This window comes from Cynocephalus volans, chromosome 10, assembly GCF_027409185.1.
Source record: "Cynocephalus volans isolate mCynVol1 chromosome 10, mCynVol1.pri, whole genome shotgun sequence".
NCBI classification, from domain to species: Eukaryota; Metazoa; Chordata; class Mammalia; order Dermoptera; family Cynocephalidae; genus Cynocephalus; species Cynocephalus volans.
The window spans coordinates 5,158,725-5,185,862 of record NC_084469.1 but is presented as its reverse complement, the minus strand read 5'-3'; the positions used below and the strand labels follow the sequence as shown (position 1 = coordinate 5,185,862).

Sequence of the window (27,138 nt, the reverse complement as noted above, 5' to 3'; positions counted from 1 at the left end):
CCTAAGTGCAACCGTGGGCCTCACTCCTCTGTAGGGCCCCCGGCTTGGGGCGGGGCTGGGGGCGGGGCGTCCTGCTTTGCTCTTGGGGGCGGGCTCAGCGGCGGAAGTGGCGCCGCTGGGCGATCTCTTTCCGCTCTGAGGCGCTGCTGGGGCCGCGGAGCCAGACTGAGGCCGGGGCAGGAAGAGTCGAGCCGGTGGCCGACATGGAGCAGGTGGGTCCTAGAGAGGTCACTGGGACCGGGTGGTGGTACGAGGGCTATCTCACGCCGGCGGATCCGGCCTCCCTGCCCGGTGTCCGTTCTTGGTTCAGTCCGACCCTTCCCACACCTGCCGCGCTGCAGGTTCCGCCCCCTTCCTCCGCTCGGCCTCGCTCCGCCCCACAAGGGGTTCGGGGTCTCCGGCGCTGACCCTCGGCCGCCCCGCCCACCCGCGAGGGCCCAGCGGGCGCGGCCGGGATCGCCCTCCAGAGCCTCCCACGTAGCTGTGAGGGGACAGGCGGGGGACGGTAGCTGGGTGTTAAGGGGCAGGGACTGGGTATGGGGAGGGGTCAGGATCTGGGAACGGGGAGAACCTCTACACATCCGGTTGGTCTTCCACTCTGTCATCCCAACCTCTTTGGAATCGGCCGTGAATAACTTCCCAATTGATATTTAAACGGGCTTTTAAAGTGTCTTTCTTGAGTTCTCAGAGGGGGACACCATTGACACTCGTTGCTGATCGACACCTGCCGCCCCTTCCTTTTTAGGCCTTGTCCGCGTCAGCTTTCGGTTTCCTTCCTGCTGCTCTGACAGTGGGTCGGAAGTACCGCTTCACGTTCTCCTCTATTGCCCCACTCCTCGCTCTGTACACTGACTCTGGATGGTCTCGTCTACTCCCCTGGCTTCAGCTTTACACCAACTAAATACCCCATCCACAGCTGCAGCGCAGCCGCTCCCCGGAGCTCCACCCCGGCTTGGCCAGCCAGCTGCCGATGGGACAGCTCCACTTCAGGTGGAGCTCACTGGGTCTAAACTTGAACTGGTCTTTTCCCTGCAGATTCATTCTTACTCCGCTACCCCATCCCAGCCAGAACCCCGGGGATTGCTTACCCTTCTTCTTCTCCCTCAATTCCCACATCTAAGAGGTGACCTCGTCCAGCCACCTTCCTGAACATCCTTCACACCTGTTCCTCCATCTCTTCTCTTACCACCCTTGTTGATGTGCTTTTCACCAGGATGACTGCAGTAGCTTCCCAGCAGGTTCCAGTTATGGCTGCCTGCAACCCAGTCTCCAAACTGTAACTCTTGTGGTCCTTTTAGAACACAAGTCTGATCGTGTCACTTCCTTGCTTATACCCTTTGATGGCTTCCAATTGCCTATGGGAAAAAGCTAAATCCCTAGCACAATTTACAGAGCTCTCTATAATCTGACCTCTAGCAATCTCCTATGTGCACCCTAATGTCCAACAATATGGCACTTCAAGATGTGCCTTTCCCACACCTGGCTATTTGTGTCTCCATGCCTTTGCTCCTGTTTGAGCACCTACAGCATGCTAAACGCTGTGCTAGTCCCTGGGGCCCCAGAACCCCTTTCTGGTCCATCAGGAGAGGGAGACTGACAGATAAATAACACATGGTGCCATGCTGAGATCAGTGCTTTCAGGAAGGAATGAACAAAGGACCGTGGGCTTTTTTGTGTCTGCTATTTGTGTCTCCATGCCTTCTACTTGTCCTTCAGGGCTCTGCCTAGACAGCACCACCTCTGGATCACCTCCTCCTCCCCCCAAGGCTAAATGCCCCTCTGTGTCCTTTTAGCACCCTGTCAATAATAGCATAGTGGCTGAGAGTACAGACTCTTGAATCCGACTGCCTGGTTTCTGATAACTGTTTTGTGACCTTGACAAAGTCAGCACTTCAATTTCCTTATTTCTAAAATGACTATAATAATGCTCGTCTCGTAGTGTTGACATGAGGATTAAATGAAATAGTGTATGTATAGGGCTTATCATAGGCATATGAGTGCTCAGTAAGTAAATGGTAGTTATTATCACAGTTGGCCCTTCCATATCCACAGACTCCGCATCCACTGATTCAACCAACCTTAGATCAAAAATATTTGGAAAGGGCCAGCCCGTGGCTCACTCGGTAGAGTGCGGTGCTGATAACACCAAGGCCACGGGTTCGGATCCTATATAGGGATGGCCGGTTGGCTCACTGGCTGAGCGTGGTGCTGACAACACCAAGTCAAGGGTTAAGATCCCCTTACCGGTCATAAAAAAAAAAAAAAAAAAAAAAAAAATTTGGAAAAAAAAATAATAATAATACATCAGTAGGGGCTGGCTGGATAGCTCAGTTGGTTAGAACGTGGCCTTGTAACACCATGGCCAAAAGGTTCAGTTCCTGGGCCAATGGTTTGGTTCCCTGTACCGGCCAACAGCCAGAAAAAAAAGGAAAAGGAAATTACTTCGTTGGGCTGGCCAGTTAGCTCAGTCAGTTAGAGCACAGCCTTGTAACACCAAGGTCAGGGGTTTGGATCCTCATACTGGCCAGCGCAAAAAAAAAAAAAATAATGATAATAATAATACAAATTAAAAAATAAAGTATAACAACTATTTACTTAGTACTTACTTTGTGTTAGCTATTATAAGATATGCAAATACTATGCCATTTTATATAAGGGACTGAAGCAGCTGTGAATTTTTGTATTGGCAATGAGTCCTGGAACCAATCCCTGTTGGATACTGAGGGGCGACTGTATTTATATAAGAACAATATAGCTCACGGATTATGATCTTTATTTTCATAAGCTGCTTGAGGACAGTTGATGTGGCTTCTCATTCTGTCTCAGAGCCCTAAGGCCTGGCTCTTTATCAAAAAATAAAATGTTAGGGTGGAGGGCACTGGGGGCAGGATCTAGATTTATCGAGTGAGGACTCAAGGGTGGACAAGACCCAGACCTGATGTCAGTCTGCTCAAGAAAACGAATCTGAGGACCGGCCCGTGGCTCACTTGGGAGAGTGTGGTGCTGATAACACCAAGGCCACGGGTTTGGATCCCTGTATAGGGATGGCTGGTTGGCTCACTTGGGAGAGCGTGTTGCTGATAACACCAAGTCAAGGGTTAAGATCCCCTTACCAGTCATCTTTTAAAAAAAAAGAAAAAGAAAACAAATCTGGAAATGGGTAAATGTTACATGGCAAGCATTAATTCTAGAGAAACGTACACTGAATTATAAGAACCCAAGGGAGAGAAAGGCTAGGGGCAGCTTCCTAAAGGAGCTGGCAATTAGCGAGGAGCCTTAAAGTGAGAGGATTAGTTTACCAGAAGGAGGTAGAGGCTGGAGTGGGTTCAGAGATAAGAGAGCTAGGTCCTCTGAACAGAGCTTGGTGGCTGGTGGTGTGGGGGGGAAGAAGGGAGATGGAGCTGAGGAAGACAGAGGCAGCCTCTTCTGCTGAGGTTCATGATTCCTTTCCTTGCTTGGCCATGAGGAAGTGTCCCCTGGCTGAGGAGCCAGTGGGGACCATGCCCTGTGGAGGTCTGGAAGCCTAGTACCTGGTGTTTGGGGCCAGGCCCCATGGAATAGGGTCGTTGTGCATGCCTTTGGGCTGGGCCTGTGCTTTAGACCTGAGTCTGGGCCTTTGTTTGTGCTCTTTTGCCTGCCTGAAATCCTGTCCTTGTATCCCCCCGATAGATGCTGATTCTTCAAGGCTGGATTCCCTGTGGCCTTCCTGACCTCACCCACTCCAATCTAGGTCAGATGCTTCTTCTATGGGAGCCCACGGTCCTTTGTTCATTCCTTCCTGAAAGCGCTGATCTCAACATGGCACCATGTGTTATTTATCTGTCAGTCTCCCTCTCCTGATGGACCAGAAAGAGGTTCTGGGGCCCCAGGGACTAGCACAGCATCTAGCGTGCTGTAGGTGCTCAGCACCTGTGTGTTGCAGTAAATTGAGTTCTCACATACCTAGACTTGTTTGGAGAGGGGGTGCGGGTGAGACCAAGAGTCCTGCACGTTCGGCAGCTCATACTTGTTCCAATGCGTGGTAGAGCTTATTGGCTCCATTTTACAGATGAGGAAGCTGAGACTCAGGGGAGGTAAGGTCAGCGGTACTCAGCAGGGATTTAAAGAACTGTCTCCTGACCACAACTGTCTCCTAAGAACAGCCTTAGTGTCCCAGCCTTCCGGGGACAGCTGCCACATCAGTGGGACATAGGACAAGGAGGGCATCCTGTCTGGCAAATTGTGTCTCTCTGAACTTTTTCTGGCTAGGAAGGGCTAATCCTGGCTTTTGTGTGCTCAGGGCTGGTGCTTGGAGGAGCCTGTGCTGAAGCAGCCCCACCCCCATGGGGGCCTTTTCTTAAGAGGACTAAGATCTCTCCAGGAAGATGACTGGCTTTTTCCAGACTGACCTTGGGAACTTGGCCTCATTGGCCCCTAGTTTAAAACAACAGCACTAAGGGGTGGCATGGGACCTGACTCATTTTTCCCAAGTGGGCCAGGGGCCATGGAATCACAGACCTAAGGGCATCCCAACATTTAACAGGCCCGGCGTGAGGGTTGGCGGGGGGCAGGAGGGCTGAGTAGATCTCAGTTGGTTAGGATTTTCCAGTAAACTGTACTGTCAGCGCCTCCCTGGCTGGGAAGGAGGAGTGTATGGTGATGAATCTAGTTTCTGTTTTGGCCTGACTCTTCCCCCTTCCCCTTCCCCAGAAGGAAAGAAGAAATGGAGCCAGGCTTTGGTTTTGAGATCTTATTTGTCATTGCAGCCATACCCTCCTCTCCTTAAACTCCCACCTCTCCAGGGAAATTCCCAAACCCTCTGTGAGTGGGGTGGGGTAGGGACCAGTGAACCAACTGTCCCAAGGCTGATGGCATGGGCCATTAAACTCTAAATTACGAGAGAACCCAAAATGTGCCATCCTGGTCAGCTCCCAGAGGCCAGGGCCCATCATTCCATCCAGCGGTGCTGAGGGGACTCAGTTGGGCAGTCTATGCTGGCCATGCCTGGCCCAGGCTCTGCCTCCAACTCTGTGCCCATGGAGTATAATAGTAGTAATAGCTGCCACTAATTAAGCACAGGCACTGTGCATATGTTATTTCTAATCCTTTCAACCTCTGTGAAGTGGACATTATACTATCCCCATTTTACAGATAAGGGGACTGAGGTTCGGAGAGACTCAGTGATTTGAACAAGGGCACATAGCCTAATGAGGAATGGCCTTGGGCTTTAGACTCTGAATCTGATGCCTAACTCCGAACCCACACCCTTTCCTCTGTTCCAAGGTGGACATTACAGGTCTACAGACTAGCTAACTGTATTAGTCTGTTTTTTGTGTTGCTATGACAGAATACCTGAGACTGGGTACCTTATAAAGAAAAGAGGTTTATTTGGCTCATGACTCTGGGACAGCCACATCTGGTGTGGGCCTCAGGCTGCTTCTAACTCATGGTGGAAAATGGCAGGGCAGCCAGTAGGTGCCAGCAGATCACAGGGTAAGAGGAACCAAGAGAAAGAAGGAAGGGAGATGCCAGGGTCCTTTAAACAACCAGCTCTCACAGGAACTAATAGAGTGAGAACACACTACCCCACCCCCAGGAAGAGTATGAATCTATCTGTGAGGGATCTGCCCCCCTGACACAAACAGCTTCCAAAACTGCCACGTTAGGGATCAGATTTCAACATGAGCTTTTGCGGGGCACAACATGTCCAAACTCTATCACTAACTTACTAGACGTGTTGCGTGGCCAGGCACTGTGACCTGGGCCTCAGGGGCACAAGGAGAGATGGCTTCGAGGCTCAAGTCTAGCAGTGTGATAAGTGACAAGCTGACCCAGAGTCCTGAGAGGTGTGGGGGCCTCGAGAGTGAGGGAAAGCTTTGCCCAGGAGGTGACATTTGAATTAGTCTCTGAAGGAGTTCTCTCCCAGAAGGTGGAAGTCATTCCAGAATGAGGAAATGGAGGGGAGTCATAGGAGGGAGGCCAGCTGTGCTGTGTCCTGGGAGCAGCCAATGGCCAGGAAGGTATGGGGGGATGGGAGAGTAGTGCTGGGGTCCCACTGAGGGAGTGGGTCTTCCTTCCTCCTTGACCCTTGTTACCAAAGAAGTTTAACTCACCTTGAGTCTTCTCCCTACAAATCGGGGCTCAGGGAAGGGGAAGGGTGCAGCCACTCTGCCTGAGGGTGCCTGGGAAACCAGTTCCCCTTGCCTGCTTGTGGTGGGGCACCTGGGCTCTGGGCAGGGGCAAGACCGCAGCAGGAAGGGGAGTCCAGCTCCAGGAGAGGTGGTCTGGGCAGGAAGTGGTTGCTCCTGCAGGGCTGGGCTGGGTGTCCATGGGCACCTGTGCCTGCACTGATATAGGGAAGGTGTTAATTTCCTGAAAATCCACTGTGAGCCTGGTACGATTCTGGTGCTGGGCACACAGTAACAGGCAAAGCATGGGAAGTCCCTGCTGTCGTCTAGTTTGCATTCCAGCAGGATAATACTGCCAGTGAACATATATGTCAGAGCTGACAAGTGCTGTGAAGAAGAATAAAGCAGAGTAAGGGATGGTGGGTGGGGGTTGGTTCAGGAAAGTTCTCTCCAAAGGGACATTGGCATAGAGAACAGAACGGAGTGACGGAACAAGCAACGCAAAGACCTGGGGGAAGAGCCCCTGATGGAATGGCAGGTGCAAGGGCCCTGGGGTAGGTGCATGCTTGATGTGCCCAAGGACAGCGAGGGACCAGTGTGGTTGGAGTGGAGTGTTCAAGGGAAGAGGCAAGGGGAAGAGGGGGCTTGTAGGCCAGAGTGGAGACTTTAGCCTTTACTCTGGGTGGGCTGGAAGCTATTGGAGGCTTAGGGCATTGGGGAGATGTGGTCTGACTTTTAACAGGATCCCTCTGGGTGCTGTGTTGAGAATAGGCTGAGGGGATGTGGACGAGGAGAGCAGGAAGCTGTACGCAGGTGAGGGATGATGGCTGGTGATGTAGGGGCAGGTGAGCAGTGGGCAGATACTGGCTGGATTTTGAAGGAAGAGCCTGCAGGATTAGCTGATGGTTTGGACGTGGAGAGAGGACACTGGGCTCTCCACAGGCACTGTCTGGATGTTGGGTAAGCTCTTTGGGGGTCCCCAACACTCACTCCCCAGGCCAACAAAGGCTCCTGGGGGCAGCTACATTGGTTTTGAGCAGGTCTCAGCCCAGCACAGGGGTCAGCTCTGCCCCTTCTTGGCTGGGAGACTGTAGGTAGGTCTCTCAGAGCCTCCGTCTCCTTCCCGGGACTGGTCCTCACCATGGCTCCTGGTAGGGGGTGTGGTGAGTTAAGAAGACGACGTCACTGATGCCAGCAGGACTTGTTCCCTTCGCACTGGCCTGTCTGGGTGGTGTGCAGGCCAACCAGCCTCCCTCAACCAGCTCCCAACTGGGCTGGCCAGTGGCAAGTCAAGGCCAACCTCCTGCACACCCAGGGCCTCTGCCTCCCACCCATCTGTGTATTCTCCACCAACCTAGCCATTAACAGGCTGCTTGACTCAGAGCAGGCCCAGCCCTGGACTGAAGCCTTCTCACAGAGCCATCAGAGCTCCAGATGTCCTCTTCCTCCAGAGAGGAGGCAGGAAGAAACCTTCACGTGCAACTACTCTGTGTCAGGGACACAGAATAGGCCATTACATTGAATAAATCATTTAATCCTGATAATACCTGTAAGGCATAGGTGCTATCATTAGCCTATTTTACAGAGGAGGAAACTGAGGCACAGAGAGTGACCAGTGAGGTGGGGTTCCAAGGTTTGACCCTTCTCCTGGCTTGGATCCAGTTCACCCTTGGCTTCACTGGTCCCTCCTGATTTGTACTGAGTTAGGGACCCCTTGGGATGCCCCTGTGGCCAACTTGAGGCCAGTGCTAGCATTTCCCACCAGAGCAGGGGGTGGGTGTGGAGAGCCTGTGTCTTCTGTTCCCCTCAGCCTTGGGAAAGGATTTGGAGAATCCACACTGCCCAGAAATGTGGGTCATTTCTGGATGTAGATGAGACTTGTTCTGCCTCCCCCTGGGCCAAAGAGCACAGCTCTGGGAACAAGCTGTAGGTGGAATTTGTACAGATTGGCCCAGCCCTCCCCACAAGGTTGGAGGTGGGAAAGGGCGAGAAGACTTAGGCAGCGGGAGTTCACGTCTGGTGAGCACTCGTTCTGTGGTGCCAGGCACTGTTCTAGGTACTTAACGGACATCACTGTCTACTCTGATGCCCCAGACAGCCCAGGGTCAAGATGGGTAAGCTCCATCTGCAGATGCAGCAACCAAGGTTTGCACAGCTAAATAAGTGGCCTTGTTCAAATTGCAGACTTGCCCAGGCCAGGAAGCACTCACTGGGAGCTGCATTCAGCCAGGCTGTGGAACTGCAGAGAGGTGGCAGGAGCCTCTGGCCTGAGGGCTGGCGAGGACCCCATCTGTGCCTCTGTCACCTAAGAACTGGAAATTGGGAACTGGGGGTGGGGTGGGGGGCTCAGCCACATGGAGAGGGGCAGGGCCTGTTCTCTGGGTGGGAGCTGGGATCTGCAGTGGGGCTGGGCATAAGGGGGAAGGGGTCCTGTCAGAGGTCAGCCCTGGAACTCCCCCAAGAGCCTGTGCAGGGAGCCAGGAGAGCCCCTCACTTCCTGCCCTCACCCCCAACCTGGGAATTCACCTTTGCGTGGAGCTGGAATAACGGCCCTGTATATAGATGAGGGCACCATACCTAAAGGTTTAGGGAGCTTGCTCTGGGTGGCATAGTAGGTTGAATTTGAACCCTTTTGGGGTTACTTTCCTTACAGTCACTGTAGTGTATTCTAACCTGCCCCTCCACCACACACCCTTCATTTCCCTCTTACCTGAAAGGTCCTGCCAGCTGCTTGCTCCACCTCCACCACCACTGACAAGTGCTTGCCAGGCTCCCTCCTGACACATAAATAGTGGCCCTGTGAGGTAGGAGGTCTTGTCTTTTTCTATTGTGGTAAAATATGCATAACACACAGTTTACCCTTTTAACCATTTTTGAGTGTATAGTTCAGTGGCATTAACTATGTTATTGTTGCCTTTTTTTTTTGGCAGCTGGCCGATGAGGGGAACTGAACCCTTAACCTGTGTTACAAGGCCATGCTGTAACTGACTGAGTTAGTGCTTGTCAGTTTGTGGCTGAGGTGGAACAGCCAGCCGTTGTTGCGTTGTTTTTAATGCACCTGAGGAAACAGTTTCTGAGTGGCTGTACTGTGCCCCAGTTCCCAAAGCTGAGAAAGAGAAAGTCCGAGATTTGCACCCTGACCTCAGAGTCCACTCCTTTTTTCATGATATCAAGTACCGCCTATTGTTTGCCTGAGTCCAGTACCCCACCCAAAAACCCTATTGCAAGTGGGGCTGGGACGGGTGTGTCACTGGGGAGAGTGAGAGAAGGCCCATGCCCACCCCTCTCCTTTGCCTCCGGAGCCGGAAAAACTTGAATAATCCACAGTGTCCAGACACCTGGCTTGCGCCCTGCTCCCCCACAACCCTTTCCCCCTCCAACCTAGGATGGTAAAAATCCCGATTCCCTCCCTCGCTCCCACTCTCCCCAAGCCTTAGAGCTTGGCTTCCACAAGCACGCGAATATCAAGTCTGCAGCCCTCCCAGCGGACTCCTTCATGCCACACATGCTGTTCCCCTCCTGACCCCTCTGAAGGTGCTTGGGAGGGGCCAGTGACAGCAGGTGGTGCTTGGCAGGGGATGCTGCTCCCAGGGGGCTGGTGGCAACTCCTTCTTGCCTCCCCCTCATCAGGAGGGTGGGCACAGCAGGGCTGGGGCAGCGCTGGCTGTTGCTGTAGACTCAGCCAGAGAGCAAGTACTCTGGGGACTAAAAGAGGCAGTTCCAAGCCAAGGCTAGTTTTCCCCACTTAGACTAGCCAAGGTCTGATGGAGCTGAGGCCTTTGCAGTCATCTGAGTGAGCCACGTTTTCAGTCTGCACCCATGGAGGCCTCGGGGGTGATGCTCGAGTTTGAGGAAAGGCTGACGGGTGGGGCTCTGTAGCTGCCTTCACCCACTGCAGTTTGGCTTTTATCTGTTTTATATATTGAGGCTCCAAGTAAGGTTTTATTTTTAAGTTTCTCTTCCTTAGAAAAAGGGTTTGAAAACCCACTCACCTTTTCTCCAGATAAGCAGAGGCTTGGTGAGAAGGTCTTGGCCAAAGTTACTTGGAATTAGTGGCTGCCCCGAGACTGGAGTGCAGGTCTCTTAACTCTGGACCAGTGCTGTCCACACACAAGGCCTTGTTTGGACTCTGAGCTGCTTTCGTGGGGGGGGGTGAGGCATGGGCGTGTGAGTGTCAGTGCAGGTTGCCACTCCAAGTGCATCTCACACCCAAGCTGCTGCCATCCAAGTCCGGTCCCCAGGGAGGGAGGGAGAAAGTCCAGGGGAAAGATAAACAGACCTGGAGTAGGAAAGCCACCATACCAGAAGTGAGACAGAGAAGAGGGAGGCAGATAGAGAAGAGAAGGAGAGAGAGAAACATGGGGGAAACTGGAGGAAAGGAGAGAGAGACAGATGGGGGCAGAGAGAAAGTCTCAAATGGGAGAGAGATGGGGAGGAACACTCAGCTAGGGAGAAATACAGACAGACATGGATGACGGTGCAGTCTGTGGGCCGTGGGGAAACAGCACCCTCACACATTGCTGGCGGGATTGCACACTGCCAAGGGATCTGGCAGTGCCTAACCCAACTATATATGCAGTTTGACCAGCGGTACCACTTCTAGGAATCTGTCCTGAAGATGCCCTTCCACCAATGTGAAAATGTATGCACAAGGTTATTCTTTGCAGCATTTCTGTCATTACAAATCAACATGTTCATTCATAGGAGACTGGTTGAATAAACTGTTTCATCTACAAAATAGAGCACTAAGCAGCTTTATAAAAGAATGAGAAAGATTTCTATAAAGCTGATATGGGGCTGGCCAGGTAGCTCTGTTGGTTAGAGCGTGGTATTACAACATCACGGTCAAGGGCTCAAATCCCCATGCCAGCCAGCTGCCAGAAAATCCTGCAAAAAAAATAAAACTGATACGGAATGATTTCCAGGATATCCTGTTGAGTGAAAAAATAGCATGCAGAAGAGCATCTACAGTAGGCTGTTCTACAAGGGTACTTCAAAAAGTTCATGGAAAGATTTGTATTATCTTTTAATTCTGCTTTTTCCATGAGAAGTACCTTCATACAAGTAAGGAGGGATAGAAGAAATGTATACATGTACCTGTTCCTTTGTGTGAAAATACAAGAAGGATAAACCAGACACTAAAAACATAGGTTACTGTCATGGGTTGACTTGTGTCTCCCAATATAACCTTATTTGGAAACAGGGTCATTGCAGATATAATTGGTTAAAATGAAGCCATACTGGAGTTGGGTGGGCCCCTGATCCAATATGACTGGTGTCCTTATAAGACAGCTATGTGAATACAGACACACACACAGAGGACCATGTGACAGCTAAGACAGAGATTGGAGTTAAGCAGCTGCAAGCTGAGAATGTCAGAGATTGCCAGGAAACCACCAGAAGGCAGGAAGAGGCAGGAAGGATTGAGGGAGCATGCCCCTACCGACATTGTGGACTTCTAGCCTCCAGAACTGTGAGACAAAGTCCGTCGTTTTAAGCAAGCAAACAAAACGCAGTCAAAAGAGGGGTGAAAAGACCCAAAGAAAATACAGATGGGAAGTTACCTTGAAAAAAAAACAGGAAAAAGGAGGAGAGAGAGATGAAGATAGAGAAGAAGGGAGACAGGTCTGGCAGGACACAAGTGGGCTGTTCGAGACATTGAAATGTCACCTGCCCTGGAGCTGCAGCCCCATCACAGTGAAGGATGGTCTGGCACAGATCAGTCTGGCACACATCTGGCTGATGGATGTTGGGGGGTCCCGTTGCTGGCATTCTGTCACATCCCCTCTGCTGACTGCCTCCTCCCAGTGCTGGGCCCAGCTTCCCCCAGTACTCTCCAGACGAACTTGTCGTGGGGACTCTGAGTGTGGTATTTGGGGATGGCCTTGGGCTGCTGCCTCTGTCTCCCCTACCCCCACCCTCTGCTGGTAACAGTTGGCTTCTGTTCACAGGGCCTCACACAGAGGCAGAAGGATGGGTGAGCTGGCTTGCTGAGAACCTCCTGCTGGCCACAGACTGGGGCTTCTTTTGGACCTGGTAGATTAAGGGGCCCAGGAAGGTAGTCGATGTAGCAAAAGCATGGGGGAGAAGGAAGCAATCAGGAGAGGAGAGTGGTTAGATCTTGCCTCCCAGGATCAGGGACAATTATCTAGGGCTCCCCTTCCGCTAGCCCCAAATCTCCCTGGTGCTGGGGTGTGAGGAGACTCGGAGACTCTTGGTCAAGTCTCAGATGCTCAGGCCCCATCGAGCTGGTGTATCTTGCACTCCTTAGTTAGCTCCTCTCTGACTTTCAACTAAATCCATTCTCTAACCCAGGGGACAGGGCCCCTTAGAGCCTAGCAAATTGGTGGAGCAGAAACCCATAGCAGAACGGGAGTGCTTCAGGGCTGTTTTTGTCTTTAGGGTTCATGAGAGCCCCATGGCCGCACAGGATGTTAAGGGATTGGTAAGTCTGTTCATCTCTCTGGGCCTTGGTTGTCTTGTCTGTGAGATGGGAGGAACCACCCCTGCCCTGTGTGGGTGTGAACATGGCCGAGACCGTGGGTGTTGGGCAGCAGAGCTCTGGGCCAGCCCTGGGAGTGGCTGGTTCTCGCTCTTTTGCTCTGCTGTGGATCATGGAGCTGGGAGCCAGGAGCCCCTCTAGAGCATTCATTTATTCAACAGTCAATTATGAAGCATCTATCCTGTGCCAGGCGTTGTGCTGGGAACTAGGGAGACAGCAGTGACCAAGTCAGACGGTCTAGTGAGAAGAAGAACAATCAAATCATACAATAAAGAAAATACCATCAGACAGTAGCAAGTTTGCCGAAGAAAGTAAAGCAGTGTAATGTAGTACTCTGATGTGAGCAGGGCAGGGGGGCAGGAGGCGCTCTGAGCACAGAACTTTTGAGCTGTCAGGTGAGAGCACTGGGAAGAACATTCCAGGCAACAGGGAGAGCCAGGTCCAGGGCCACAAGCAGGACAGGGCTGCCATGCCGCGGGGCCTGAAGGAAGGCCGTGGTAAGACAGGACATGGCTTCTGAGAAGAGCTGGGCAGAGGCCACCCCCGCAGGGCATTGGCCAAGGGGGCATGTAAGGAGGGGGCTGTTATCCCAAGAACAGTGGGAGCCTTGGGGGGGTGGAGGTTGTAAGTGGGGGGATGGCAGGGTCTGATTAATGCTTTGAAAAGCTTTCTCTGCTTTGGCCGTTGTGTGGAGAAGTGACTGTGGGAGAGAAGCAGCCTGGTGACCTACTCGTTAGGGATGAATGGCAGCTGTCCAGACGAGAGATGATGGTGGTGGTGGTAGAGCTAGAGGGAAGGGGCCCAGGTGTCCTCACTGCAGATCTGCTGTCCAACTCCGAGCACAGAGACACTGCTCTAGGAAGTCTCTCCCAGTTGCCATGGATGAGGGGGTGGGAGGGGAGGGCTGGCTGCTGGGAGGGAATGTGGCTTTGTGCTGGAAAACAAAGAACAGAGCTTGGGGCCGTCTTCTCCTGGGGGTGGGGACAGGCCAAGAGGCTGTTGACAGGAGCAGAGGCTGAACCCCATGGACGGGGAGGGGGTAGGTGACCAGCTGAGGGACCCCAGGCCCTTTCAAATGTGGACCATGGGGCCACTGGGCTCTGGGGTGAGGAGGGCAAGGAAAGAAGATGGAGAGTAAGAGGGATGCTCAAACCCTGGCCAGTGGTAGGAATTTGGGCAGAGAGTGCCCTGGGCCACAGGGGCCGGATGTGTTTGGGAGCAGATGGGGGTTGTGTGTGAAGGGAGAGAACGACGCCGACCAGCCACTCTGCCAACCCCCCAGCCTTGCTGCTGAGGCCCTGCCCGCCCCACCCAGGGGTGGAGGCCCACCAGGATGAGCAAACTGCCCGGGGAGCTGGCCCGAGACTTGGAGCGCAGCCTGCCAGCCGTGGCCTCCCTCAGCTCCTCGCTGTCCCACAGCCAGAGCTTCTCGTCACACTTCCTCCTGCCACCTCCAGAGAAGCGACGGGCCATCTCTGATGTCCGCCGCACCTTCTGTCTCTTTGTCACCTTCGACCTGCTCTTCATCTCCCTGCTCTGGATAATTGAGCTGAACGTGAGTGGGGGTGAGGCTGGGGACACAAGCTCCATTGGGGGGTCACCTGGAGCTTCACATTAACCTCCATCTGCCACATGGGAGGGTTGTCTCTTGCATGGGGTTGGCTCTCATGAAGTCATGACTCAAAATGAAGTTCATGACTCAAATGAAGAATGGGAGGATAAGGACAGCAGCCCTCATCTTCCCGATGAAGAAGATGGGGCTCAGAGGGGTTGGGTCATTTTGCTGAGGTCCCTCAGCAAGTGTGTTAGGGAGGTGGCTTGAACCACAAACCAAGTTCACGCTCTGGCCCGCTGCGCTATACTGCCCCCTAGTGGAGACTCCTGAGAAGGGCAGAGCAGACACCGGCTCTGGTGGAGCTGATGAAACCTTTATCTTCTTTTGCCCTACCTTGCTCCAGTTCATTCGGCCAGCCCGCCGGCCAGCCAGTTTTTGAGCCCCTGCTGTGTCCCAGGCACTATTCTAAAAGCAGAGGGTAGAGTGGGGAATGAAAACTCCCAGTTCCCAGTGGCTCTGGTTTTTTCTGCCTAGTGGCCTGGAGACAAAGCTACCTCATAGTGCAGCTACCCCCGCCCCATGCAGTGCTTGGGCCACCCTCAGGAGCACAGTCTAGCTGGCAGTGGGGCCTGATCTGGTCTCCAGGTACTGATAGGGCAGAGCCCATAAGAATAGGAGCCCATGGAGCAGAGCATCCCAGGATTGGCCAATCCCCATTCCTGCTCTGCATTAACTGTGTGACCTCAGAAGGGACCCAGTCCCTCTGAGCCCCCCGCCCCCCGGTTCTTTCTCTACAGCATGAGCTCGCTGTTAGTTCTGGGTGGCAAGGGCCCTTCCCCCAGGACTCAGCTCAGGTGATGGGAAGACAATGCCTTTCTTGATAGAAGTTGGGGGAAGGGGCTAGCTTGGGGACAAAGATGAGTTTGAATTTGAGTACGTTGAGCCAGAGAGAAAGGCAGGACTCTGAGGGTGACTGTTCTTTGTGCACCAGAGACAAGCTGGCACCTTCAGTGAGATGGAGCCATAGCCACGGAGGTCCTTAAGGGCCATCTTACCAGTGAAAAAGCTGAAGCCCAGCAAGGTTTGGTGCCTTTGCAGAGCTTCCGAGGTCTCAGACACTCTTCCTTTTGAAGGTTCCATCCAACCTCAAAACAAACATCAACATTCACCCGCATCCTACATTCAATATTTTCTTACCAGAGAAGAGCTGAAACATTTTTGATGATTTTACTTTTGGGATTATTTGGCTGTGTCAGCTGTGATTGCTCAGCGGTCATCATGCAAACTTGGGAATTCTTGCAAAGTGAGAAAATCTAACCTACAAATTGTCTTCAAATGTAATGAAACATTTCAGAATACTGGAGTTAACAATGAGTAGAGTCAGCATGATGTTTCACTTGGGAGACATTTAATTAACTTTTATTAATTATCAATTTTGTAGTTTTATTTTAGTATCTTGGAGTGTATATGTTTTTAGTTCTCTGACAGACTGTGTCTGTGTTGCCCAAGGACCCCAGTAGGTTTATGTGACCTGTGTGGCGTCTTTGCAGCCAGACTGGCAAAGCAGGAATTGAAACACGGCTCTCCTGAGTCCTGATCCAGTCAGTGCTGGCGGGTGCCCAGGCTGAGGGAGAAGAGGGTGGAGGACAGAGCTCTGGACAGCGACTGCTGGGGTGGGAGGGGCTGCGGAGCCCCAGAGGGAGCAGTCAGGAGTGAGAGGAGGGCCAGGGTGGGGTTGGGTGTCAGACCTGGTGGCCCCACCAGCAGACCAGAGGAGAGGTGGCATTGAATTTCACTGGGCTCAGGGTGGTCTTGAGGAGGAGACACACGTGGAGATGTGTAGGGGGTCCAAATATCAGTGAAGGGGCTGTCCAGACTGCTGGCCATCAGAATCAGATGGGCATCAGAATCACTAGGGAGTTTTATAAAGATTCCAGATGCTCAGCTCACCCTGAGATTCAGACTCAGTGGTCTAAACATCTCTTTCTTTAACAAGTCCCGCCCCCCCAAATTTGAATGACCTGTGAGAGGTCAGAAGTCCCGGTCTAGGTAGTCATGAAGGGTCTTCTCCTCAGGGTTCCTGGGCTCCGTTCCCCCAAGTCCCTGTGTGTCCTCCCTCCTCCAGTGGGGCTGGTGCCCCCACCTGCAGAAGCCTGGGCCTGCCACCCTTGTTCCTTTTGAGGAGGCAGGCTGCAGTCTGGCTCTCAGTGTCTGTCCAGACCCTTTCATCCCCCAGACCCCTGGACATTGGAATCCGGGCCAAGGTCTCAGGTGTCTCAGTGAAAATGTGTGGTGGACAGGAACAGCGGTGAGGACACGTCTGCTCACTCACTCTCCATGCCATCCTCTCCAGCAGCGTGATGGATTTTGCCCATTAAGCACAAACCTAATCAATTGATTTGCCACCTGGGGCTTTGTCTGACACCACTGCCCACCCCCAGCCCCCATCACCCCAGATGGATTGCTGGCTGGAAGATGGAGCACCACAGAGCTGGGAGGGAAGTGGAATTATGCAACAGTGGGGTCCCAGCACCCTTTCTGCCAACCTGCGTAGGGCCCATTGCCTCCGCTGAGCAGCCCGAGGCCTCCAAGCCTACCCTTTCCTGGGTAGTGTGCTTGAACCCAGACCTGCTGTCTGCGCTGCCTGGATCCCTAGAGGAATGTATTGGTGCCTGGGGTCTCAGGCCTCTGGCTGGTGCTTGGTTCTTCAGGGGCCCCTTTGGGTGGCAGCTTAGCACTTACAGCCTCCCCTCCAGGTTCCTCCTCCCCCCAGGGACTTGTTCTATCTGCAGAGCTCTTCCTGTCTTCCTCTCTCAGACCAACACAGGCATCCAGAAGAACCTGGAGCAGGAGATTATCCACTACAACTTTAAAACTTCTTTCTTTGACATCTTTGTGAGTGGCCTGGGGACCTTGGGGACAGAGGGAACAGGGGAAATGACTTCGGCTGGGTTCAGGTCTCCCCACTCATGTGCCAGCCCTCTGTGTATCCCGTGGCATGTCCTGCCCCACAAATACAGCCAAGGAGGCTGGGATGAATGAGTTCAGTCATCAGCTGATCCCTTCAGGGACCTAAAGTGTGGTTTCCACTTTACCGATGATGACAGCAGTTCCCCAAAAAACTGCTTCTTTCTGTAACACACATCCAGTCTGGTCAGGGAGCCCTCAGTCAAGGGGCAGGAGGTAAAAAGAAAAAAAAAAAAAGGTTCCTTAATAAGATGCCACCTTCACAGAGCCCCAAGTGGGAGAGAGAGGATCAGACCCCTGTCCCAAGTGGTCACATCCAGGGCTGGTTGGTTAGTTCAGCTGTTTAGTGTGGTGCTATAACACCAAGGTCCAGGGTTCAGTCCCTGTACTGGCCAGCCACCAAAAAAAACCCCAAAACCAAGAAGGTCACATCCAAATTGTCCCAAAAAACCACTGACTCAGCCATTCTCTCTGAGGTGGGCACGCCCCTGAGGAGCACTGTTGGGGAGCAGGACCAGAGGGGAGGGAAGGGCAGCCTCAGCAGGGGTGGGAGCTCGCCTGTGATGGCTTGTCCCCTCCCCTGCCAGGTGCTGGCCTTCTTCCGTTTCTCTGGACTGCTCCTGGGCTACGCCGTGCTGCGGCTCCGGCACTGGTGGGTGATTGCGGTAAGGTGCCATCTTCCCGGCAGCTCCTGGCCCTGGTGGGGCTGGCGCAAGGGATGGGACGGAGGAGGCCTCACTCCCCAGCCTCTGCTCTCCCTCCGTCCCTCTTTCTCTCCCCTGGGCAGGTTACTACACTGGTGTCCAGTGCTTTCCTCATTGTCAAGGTCATCCTCTCTGAGGTCAGTGGCTCGGGGTCTTGCTGGTTGAGTGGGCATTTCGTCTGAGGGATGGGCTTCTCCTAAGAAAGGACCATTTCTCTGATTTGGGGTGTCTGTCCCTGTTGTCAGGGTTGGGGTAAGGGGTAATCCTGTCCTTTGATATTTCCAAGGAATCACCTTCACTGGCTTCCCTCCTTAACCCCCTGCAACCACAAGAATCAGAAAGTTCTTCCAGCCTAACCTCAGTTCACCCTGCTGCAGACATATTAAATCCATCTCAGAGGCATGTGCTACAGAGGGTTCCTGAGCAGCTAGTGCCAGGAATGGGGTGTGTGCCAGCTTGGCCGGCCAGAATTGGTGGCCCCAGCAGGAAGCTCTGGGTTTGGGCTGACCCCCTGCCATGGAACTCGGCCCCCTCCCTCCACAGCTGCTCAGCAAAGGGGCATTCGGCTACCTGCTCCCCATCGTCTCCTTTGTCCTCGCCTGGCTGGAGACCTGGTTCCTTGACTTCAAAGTCCTACCCCAGGAGGCCGAGGAGGAGCGATGTGAGTGTTGGGGGGGGGTGCAGCAGGGGTCATCCTAACCCTAAGAGAGGAGAGTGTCCGGTGTGAGAGTCAATCAGAGCCATCTTGCCACCTGTGAGCAGCCTTCAAGAGCCAGAGGGTCAGCCTGGGGTGGGGCGGGGGGTTGCCCCAGACTTCTAAGGTATGACTGTCCTTGGTCTTGGACAATGGCTGCCCATGTCTGCTCCCCCAGGGTATCATGCTGCCCGGGCCGCTGTCGCCCACGGACCCCTCCTGTTCTCTGGTGCCCTGTCCGAGGGCCAGTTCTATTCACCCCCAGAATCCTTTGCAGGTGAGGGCTGGTGGGTAGGGGAACTGCCTTCAGGGAGGGTCCTTGTGAGGAGTGGGCTAGGCTGGGTCTGTTCTTTCCATTCCTTCTGTCAGGCTCCCTGGGGAAAGCCAGCAACCTCTCCACACATGTTCAGCCCCCATATCCTTGCACTCACATACCCAAACCCCACCACCTCTCCCTACACTGTCTCCCTACCCCTTGCCACTGTCATCTGTGCTTGTTTTCTGCAGGGTCTGACAATGACTCAGATGAAGAAGTCGCTGGGAAGAAAAGTTTCTCTGCCCAGGTATTTGGCTGCCTGCCTACCCCAACCCTACTCTAGGAATGGGCACCTAGAGAAGAACCAGGGCTGAGCTCAGCCAAGTGGGCAAGGGCTTCTCAGCAGAGGGTGGACCTCAGGCAGCCTGAATGCGGTTGGTGCCCATCCATCTGGGTGTCTGCCCCACCACCGCAGGCCTCAGGAAGCCCACAGGGCCCAGGGAGGCCAGCCCAGACCCCACATCTGGCTGGGTGAGGCTCCTCCGGGAGGTGTGTGGGGAGTGTAGAGAACAGTCCATCAACAAGATGGAGTGCAGGCCCCAGGGTGACCCCTTCTTGCCACCCCCTCCCTGCCCCCATCCAGGAGCGGGAGTACGTCCGCCAGGGGAAGGAGGCCACAGCAGTGGTGGACCAGATCTTGGCCCAGGAGGAGAACTGGAAGTTCGAGAAGAATAACGTAAGAAGCCCCTCCCCTACCTGGCCCTCCCACATGCGTTGGGAATTTTTGCTTCCTTTTCTGAGGCCTGAAACAGAAACCCAAGGATTGCATGGGTTGGAACCACATTCCTGTCTCATGAGAGGGGGCTGGGCCCTGGGTTCGGCCATTCAGCAGGAGGCCAGACTGGATTGGACATTTCCACTGTCCCCCCACCCCTGCCCCAGTCCTTGCCTCCCTGCTGCTCTGCTCCCTCGGCTTGCAGGCTTTGAGGGGAAGCCAGGCTTCTGCCCTGTGTCTGGTGTTTTGTTTCATGATCAAAACAACATTATCTGAAAAGATTGCAGAGAGCTTGGAAAACAGAAGCAAACGTCCCCCAGTCCCTCTCTCTGGCCAGTTCCTCCACAGCCCTTGCTGGCCTGGAGACGTGGTTCTTCGTGGCTGCAGCTGCAGCTGTGCCTCGTCTTTTAACTTGATATCAAAAGCCTCCTTCTCTGCGTTTCCTTACAGTTGTTAGAACCACCGTTTTGTAACAGCTGCTCAAATGTCTCCAAACTCCTAGAGTTTTCCACCCTGAGTTCTTGAAAACCTGCCCTGCCTGTCACCCATTCCTGTGCCGCCTGCTGATCCCCCATGCCCTCCCCCTGCCCCTCCACCCTCCTCCCTGTCACCCTTCTGTCCCTGCTGCAGGAATATGGGGATACTGTGTACACAATCGAGGTTCCCTTTCATGGCAAGACATTCGTCCTGAAGGTGAGTGAGGGAGGCAGTTGTCCTGGAGCCTCCTGCTTTGTCTGGGGCACCAGGAAGGGGCTGAGGAGCCCTCTGGCAGGTCTCCCCACCTGCCAAGAGGGAACGGCTGGTGTGCCCAAGCACATGCGGCCCCACCCAGCCCTCTGCCTGCCCTGCCCCAGACCTTCCTGCCCTGCCCTGCGGAGCTGGTGTACCAGGAGGTGATCCTGCAGCCCGAGCGGATGGTGCTATGGAACAAGACGGTGACCGCCTGCCAGGTGAGCCCAGCTTGGGGCCTGGCCTGGCCACCTCATGATGTGGAGCAGGGCGGTGCCGTGGCCCAGCATGGCCAGTTAGTCCTAGGGGGCCTGGGTGGTGTCCCCGTGCCATTCTCTTAGCTCCCCATCTGTTAAGTGGGGGTGATAGTAACAGCGCCTCCTGGAGAGGGCCCGGGGATTAGAAGGAGTGCCCAGGGCCCGTGAATAGTGATGGCTCTTAGTGAAGGGACCTGAGCAGAGAGGACCCTGGCACTGGGGTTTTCCTGGGGTGGACTGCCCCTCATGTCTCCCTTGCGGCCTTCAGATCCTGCAGCGAGTAGAAGACAACACCCTCATTTCCTATGACGTGTCTGCGGGGGCTGCGGGTGGTGTGGTCTCCCCCAGGTAAGTGCCCACCAAGCCCCCTCCTCTCAGGCCTCCTGCAGGAGGACCCTGGCTACAGCGCTCCCTGATCGAACCCTCCCTCCCCCAGGGACTTTGTGAACGTGCGGCGCATCGAGCGGCGCAGGGACCGATACCTGTCCTCAGGCATCGCCACCACCCACTGCGCCAAGCCCCCGACGCACAGATACGTCAGGTGAGCCTCGTCCTCTGGTTCCCCCTGCAGTGCTGAGCAGCGCAGGGTGCAGTGTGTAGTGTGTGCGGCCGCTCTTTCCCCTGCTGCAGCCATGTTCCTGTTCCCTGTCCCGCTGGGCTTTGCCCCTCCCGGCCCTTATCCTGCTAATCTCGCTGCTCTGTCTGCGGGAAGTGGGAGGACGGCTGGAACCAGGCCACCAAGGCTGGGGGCCATGTGCATTGGGCAGCTGGCCAGCGGTAGACCATGGATGAGGACCAGTCCAGGGAAGGGGCCTAGGAGCCAAGAGGTCACACTGGGCTGGTTGACCTGAGCAGGGGGCTCTGAGTTCTGGGTTTCATCTTCCTCCCTCAGAAGACTCGAGTCCCCTTTCCTCCTCCTCGTCCTGTCCCCCCTGCCTGCCTTTCTTCTCGGAAGTCCCCCCACAGGAAGAGGAGTTGGGGTCTTCCTGCTGCACGTGGTTTCCTCCTAGTTCTCCCTGCTGTCTGGTCTCAGGCTACGGTGCTGGGGGCGGCCCCTCACACAGATCCACTCTTCCCCATCCCTCTCCTGCGATGAGAACACTGTTCTCTGAACGTGGTACTGGGGCTGGTCGTGGCATGGCTGCAGACCTGCTGGGGGATGGGCAAGCTCGTTTCCTTACTGGGCGCCAACGTCCTTATCTGTGGAGTGGGCACAAGTGTGCTCAGTGGAGCTGTGGGTGAAAGAAAGGGCCATGAGGTGTGAACCGTGCAGCCCAGGCCCTGACTGTTTCCTGAGAAGGCGCCCCCTCCTGGAGCCTGCCAGCACCACACTGCTCCCTGAGGGGCAGGGGGGAGAATTGCCAGCCCAGCGCACCCCGCTACGGCCCCACAGAGCTGCCCTAGAATCTCTGGAGAGTAGACGAGGGCTGGGAAGGTGGGGAGCTCACTGCCTCGGGGGGTGTGCAAGCAGCAGCAGGATGTTGTAGGAGGGTTCGAGCATCGTGGAATGGGTGGGGCTGGGGCTGATCCTGCAGCCTCTGGGACACCTGTTCTGAGCCCTACACAGACAGGGTAGCACTTGCTAGACCAGCATCTGCCTTCCCTTTTCACCCCAGTCCCAGCTGGGCCAAGAATAGGGTGTGGGGGGGAGTTGGGGGTCTCAACTCAGCTCCACCCCCACCCCCGCCAATCATGCCTCTCTCCTCAGGGGGGAGAATGGTCCTGGGGGCTTCATTGTGCTCAAGTCGGCCAGTAACCCCCGAGTCTGCACTTTCATCTGGATTCTTAACACAGATCTCAAGGTGGGTTGCTGGGGGCTGCTAGACTGGCTCTGTAGAATGGAGGGGACCCTGCTGCAGACTGGGTTACTGTGTGACCTTGGGGGTTCTCCACACTCAGGGCCTCCCCCGCTTTCACCCTGCTTTCTTACTTGAAAATGTGGGGCAGGGTCCAGATGGTCTTCTTGCCCTGAGTTGCTCGAGGGCCTGTGCGTTCTCTTTGTCACCTCTGCCTCCCAAGGCCCCGAGGAGGGGTGGCTGGCTGCCAACTCTGCCCCACCCGGGTCTGTTTGTGTGGCTGGTGCCAAGACCCGGGCACAGCATGTTCTTCCTGCCAGGGGCAAGGGGAGAGGGTGGCCCAGGCTGGATTCCAGAGCTGCACCTGCATTCTGGCCCAGAGCAACGCTACTGGTGCCAGCTGTTGAGGGGGAGACCCTGCTGAGGGCGAGCCATCGTGTAAACTCTTCCTGCCTTCCCAGGGCCGCCTGCCCCGGTACCTCATCCACCAGAGCCTCGCGGCCACCATGTTTGAATTTGCCTTTCACCTGCGGCAGCGCATCGGAGAGCTAGGGGCCCGGGCATGACCGTGCCTCTTGCCAACCCTGCAGGCCAGGGTCCTGTTGCCACAGCCTCCAGAGCCAGAAAAGGGCCAGCTGGGCTTCCTGCTGCCCACATAGGACCTGGTTTCAGGTAGTGGGCAGTATCTTGGTCCCAAGCTGCCACTCTGCACCAAGCCACACTGTGCCTGCGAGCCATGGCCCTGAGCAGGGTGTAGGGTTGAGCATTTGGACTCTGGGGCTCTGCTGGCTGACGGAAGTGGCGTCTGTCCAGCTGATGTTTGCATGGTGCCCCTGCCTCCTGGAGGAGAAGATCACTGTCCACTACCTTGCCAGGGGCAGTGTCTGCGGTGGGAGCCTCAAACTTAGTTGGGGAGGGCCAGGGCCCTGGGCAGGGCAGCCTGTCACCAGTGTTAAGGTGAAGGAGTTTTCATCTGCCTGTTCTCGTCACGGTTTTTTAGGATTAAAGGATCTGGGACCTTTATCCATATGAACTTATGGGGGAGTGGGTGGCAGGTTGGGGGTGCTGGCAGTGAACCTCTGCCTCTCCCAGGTTGTCCCCTTCCCCCCAAGGCCTCCTTGTGGACTTTGTAATTTGAGCCAATTAAAAATATGAACTAAGAAAAAAAAAAAAAAGAAAGCAGCCCCCAGCGCTGCCTCACTTAAGGGAAGAGGAGGGCAGCAGCTTGGGTGGGGAAGGAGCGGGCCACAGCCACAGGACACATCACAGCCTCTCGCAAGCCCACAGGAGGGCGGGGCTGGCGGGGAGCCAGTTCCTTAATGGATCAACTGAGTGCATGACTGGTCAGAGAAAAATGCCCCACCCCTGCCAGTCCTCAGTGAGGGCAGGTTAAGGTCTCCAGGCTAGGGTTGGAAGTGGGGGGAGACCCCCCGGAACCCTGGACCTCCCATGCTCCACTCAGCCACCCCCTCTGCCCTCACTGCATTCCCACCAGGGCCAGCGTGGGGCCTGGGATCCCAGGCAGGGGCCAGGGCTCTGCCCCCCTCCATTCCTGCCTGCAGGCTTCCAAAGGAGCCAACTGGTTTCGAGTCAGGCGGATCCTATCTTGGTCCTGGCTAAGTGTGTGACCCTGGGCACATCTACCTCTCTGAGCCTCCGCTTCCTACTTTGTGAAAATGGGACGAATGTCATAGGGTTGTTGTGAGATTACAAAATATCAAGGATCGGGCACAGGGCTTCAGTGGGCAGCAGTGTGCCCTCTGCACCCAGGCGGATGCCCAGGGCCTTCCCCTTCCAGCCACTGGGTGCTCTGCTGTCCCCACAGGGCCCTCCTCAGCTTCTGGCACTGTCCTTTCTGGCGCCCGTTGCTTTGTCCAGTCAGCGATGCGCTTGTTCCTCACCCCCTGTGCCCAGCACCCTGCACGCCAACTTCTTGCACCATGAGTTGCTACTTTAGGGTGCTGGCCGTCCCCATGGCCATCTTTCTCCCTTGCTCCCCACGAAGGAGAGCCAGTCTCCTCCCAGGTGGCACATTGGAGCTGGCAGTCCCCAGAGCTCTTCTCTCTTCTGGCCAGAAAGTGGGGAAAGTGAGGCCCAGAGAGGGGCAGAGGCTGACCCATGGTCACACAGCCTATTTATGGTTGATTTGGGGCTAACAGCCAGGTCCTCTGACTGCCACTCATCAGAGCCCCTGGATCTTCCCCATTTCACCCCACGTGGGGTATTGGGGATAGAGTTGGGGGCCACCTCCCACACCTGCCCCCTCCACCCTGACCAGCCTAACGTAAGAGACTACTTCCTGACCACAGGCTGTGGGGAAGGAAAACACCCAGCGAGGGCCATGCCCCAGGTCCCAGGTGTGGCCTGAACGTCCACTACCCTGCTGGTGTGGCAATGGTGGTTGGGGCCTTCAGTGCAGATGCCTGAGGACGTGGCTGCACTGTCCCTTCCAGTCGAGGGGCACAGTCCGGGGATGTGCCCTTGGGCCCAGGCAGAGGAGAGAGCAGCAAGAGCAGGTCCTGACAGCCCTGATAACAGCCCAGAGGGGGCATCAGTTCCTGCTCTTTCCTGCTCTGTTTACAGACAAGCCGAACAGGTGGGGCAGAGGGCGAATGCCAAGGTGGCACGAGGCTGGGCATGTGCCTGGCCTCAGACAGTGGGTGAAGAGTTTCAGGCACCTGGAGGTGCTGCTCTGAGTTCCCCAGTCCCCACCAGAGTGTCTTGATCCCTTTAGAAGCTGACCTCTGACCTGGGGGCAGCCAGAGTCCAGGTACCCCAGCCCCCGCCCTGGGCCCAGAGGCCTGGATCAGCAAGCCTTGGCTCTGCTTATAGCATCTGACGCCAGAGGGCCCGAAAATAGCCCCTGGAGGACGGGGGAAGGGTCTATTTAAAGGGCCTGGGAGGAGCAGAGCTGAGAAGCAGTGAGGAGTGATCATGGCCACTTCAGAGCTGAGCTGCCAGGTGACCGAGGAGAACTGCGAGCGCAGAGAGGCCTTCTGGGCTCAATGGAAGGATCTGACACTGTCCACACGGCCTGAGGAGGGGTGAGTGTGGGTCAGCTGGGGGTCTCACCTCTGCTCCCCCAGAGCAGCCTCCCTGAGCCATATGAGCCCAGAGCACAAAACCCTGGAGAAGTTGCTAGGGCTGGGGGCAGAAGAGTGCCACTGGGGAGAGCAAAGTGAAGTCACCCTCCTGCCCCCAGGTCCTGGCAGCCCCAGGGAGCCCCGCATCCAGCCTGTGACTGCAGAGCAGCGGCTCTCAGTAGCTCACCGCCCCTCCCCTGTCCTTGCCAGCTGCTCCCTGCATGAGGAGGATGCCCAGCGGCATGAGACCTACCACCAGCAAGGGCAGTGCCAGGCGCTGGTGCAGCATTCCCCCTGGCTGGTGATGCGATTGGGCATCCTTGGCCGTGGGCTGCAGGAGTACCAGCTGCCCTACCAGCGGGTGCTGCCACTGCCCATCTTCACCCCCACCAAGTTGGGTGCCGCCAAGGAGGAGCACGAGGACACCCCCATCCAACTGCAGGAGCTGCTGGCGCTGGAGACGGCCCTGGGTGGCCAGTGCATGGAACGCCAGGATGTGGCCGAGATCACCAAGCAGCTGCCTCCTGTGGTGCCAGTCAGCAAACCTGGTGCCCTTCGTCGCTCCCTGTCTCGCTCCATGTCCCAGGAAGCACAGAGAGGCTGAGAGGGACTGTGACTCGGGCTCCACTGTGCCCACCCTGGGCTGGGCCTTTCCTGGCTAGGACCATGGAGGGGAGCCGCTGGCCGTGGATGCTTTGTAGTTTACCCGGAGTTGGGGGCTAAGGGAGGAGGGAGCGAGAGACCAGGATGCCTAGGTCCCCTGAGTTCCCAAAAGGAGGGGGGCAAAGATGATGGGCACTAAGGGTGGAGAGCTGGGGGTCAGCACAGCTGAGTACCCCTGGCCCCAGGAGAAGGGATGAAAGATGCTGGTGAGGGCATGAGGTTGCTGAGAGAAGCAACCCTGGTCCAGGTTTCAGCTTCAGAGAAGGACCAGGAAAAGCATGAGGGGGATCTGGAATGCTCTGGAGAAGACGGAGGGAGGGGGAAGTGAAGAGGGCAGAGGCAGGGTGGGCCCCCAGCACCCTCTGTTAGCACTGCAATAAATGCTCAGTCATGTTCCAGAGTCTCGTCTCTTTCTTTGTGCTTGTGGGGCCATCACATTGGTGTTCCCCACATGCCCACTTCTGGGAACAGGCCCTGCATCTGAGCTAAATATGGCAGAGCTAGTGGGTACATCCAATTCTTAGGGAGGCAGGGACAGAGCTGTAAACAGGGCGCTGTCTGTCCAGTCCCCTTCCTGTACCCTGACTCTGCTGCCCAGTCTTGGCTTCCGTGTCCAGCCCCCTGGCACTGGGCAGTGCCCAGCAGGCCAGCTGGCATCCAGGGTTTGCTTAAATAATGTGTCATAGAGAACACGGAGGGAGCTGGCACACAGGTTGTCCTTAGTTGTGCCTCAGCGTGTGGATAGAGGCATTGACCCCAAACCTCTCAGTTCTGAATTCAGAAGGAATCAGTCTTTGCCGGGGTCAGGCACCCCACCCTCCCTGCCCTGGGAATCCAGGGTGGGTGGTGGGGAATGGCGATGGGGTTGGGGGTCAGGTTCCTGTTTGTGACCTCTGCAGCTGTTGTGATGACTCATGGCCCAAGAAGGAGACTGCTTCCTTGAGACAAGGGGGTGGCGGTGGGGAGCAAGGGGGTTAGGGGACGATCTTGGCAAGGGCAGGTAGCTTACCCAGGGCAGAGGGTCCCACTTCAGGAAGGCCATGGAGTTGC

At 55.5% G+C, this 27,138-nt stretch overlaps 2 protein-coding genes across 3 annotated transcripts; both read left to right on the top strand.

The window, feature by feature from the left end:
• The first annotated feature begins 103 nt into the window (after nucleotides 1-103).
• On the top strand, nucleotides 104-23,517 carry STARD3 (StAR related lipid transfer domain containing 3). 2 transcript variants are annotated; one of them, XM_063109432.1, is made up of 16 exons: nucleotides 104-212; nucleotides 12,510-12,552; nucleotides 13,892-14,164; nucleotides 16,982-17,059; nucleotides 17,719-17,796; nucleotides 17,919-17,972; nucleotides 18,379-18,496; nucleotides 18,708-18,806; nucleotides 19,037-19,092; nucleotides 19,429-19,521; nucleotides 20,191-20,253; nucleotides 20,415-20,510; nucleotides 20,815-20,894; nucleotides 20,983-21,087; nucleotides 22,255-22,348; nucleotides 22,804-23,517. In XM_063109432.1, exons 3-16 carry the CDS (start codon nucleotides 13,943-13,945, stop codon nucleotides 22,906-22,908), a joined length of 1,341 nt encoding a protein of 446 aa, XP_062965502.1. In that variant the 5' UTR covers nucleotides 104-212; nucleotides 12,510-12,552; nucleotides 13,892-13,942; the 3' UTR covers nucleotides 22,909-23,517. The 2 variants fall into 2 exon arrangements, with proteins under 2 accessions (XP_062965502.1, XP_062965504.1); XM_063109434.1 differs by lacking the exon at nucleotides 12,510-12,552.
• A 1,644-nt stretch (nucleotides 23,518-25,161) lies between these two features.
• Nucleotides 25,162-26,488, top strand: TCAP (titin-cap). The gene is made up of 2 exons (XM_063109435.1): nucleotides 25,162-25,386; nucleotides 25,636-26,488. Exons 1-2 carry the CDS (start codon nucleotides 25,277-25,279, stop codon nucleotides 26,027-26,029), a joined length of 504 nt encoding a protein of 167 aa, XP_062965505.1. The 5' UTR covers nucleotides 25,162-25,276; the 3' UTR covers nucleotides 26,030-26,488.
• Nucleotides 26,489-27,138: the final 650 nt, after the last annotated feature.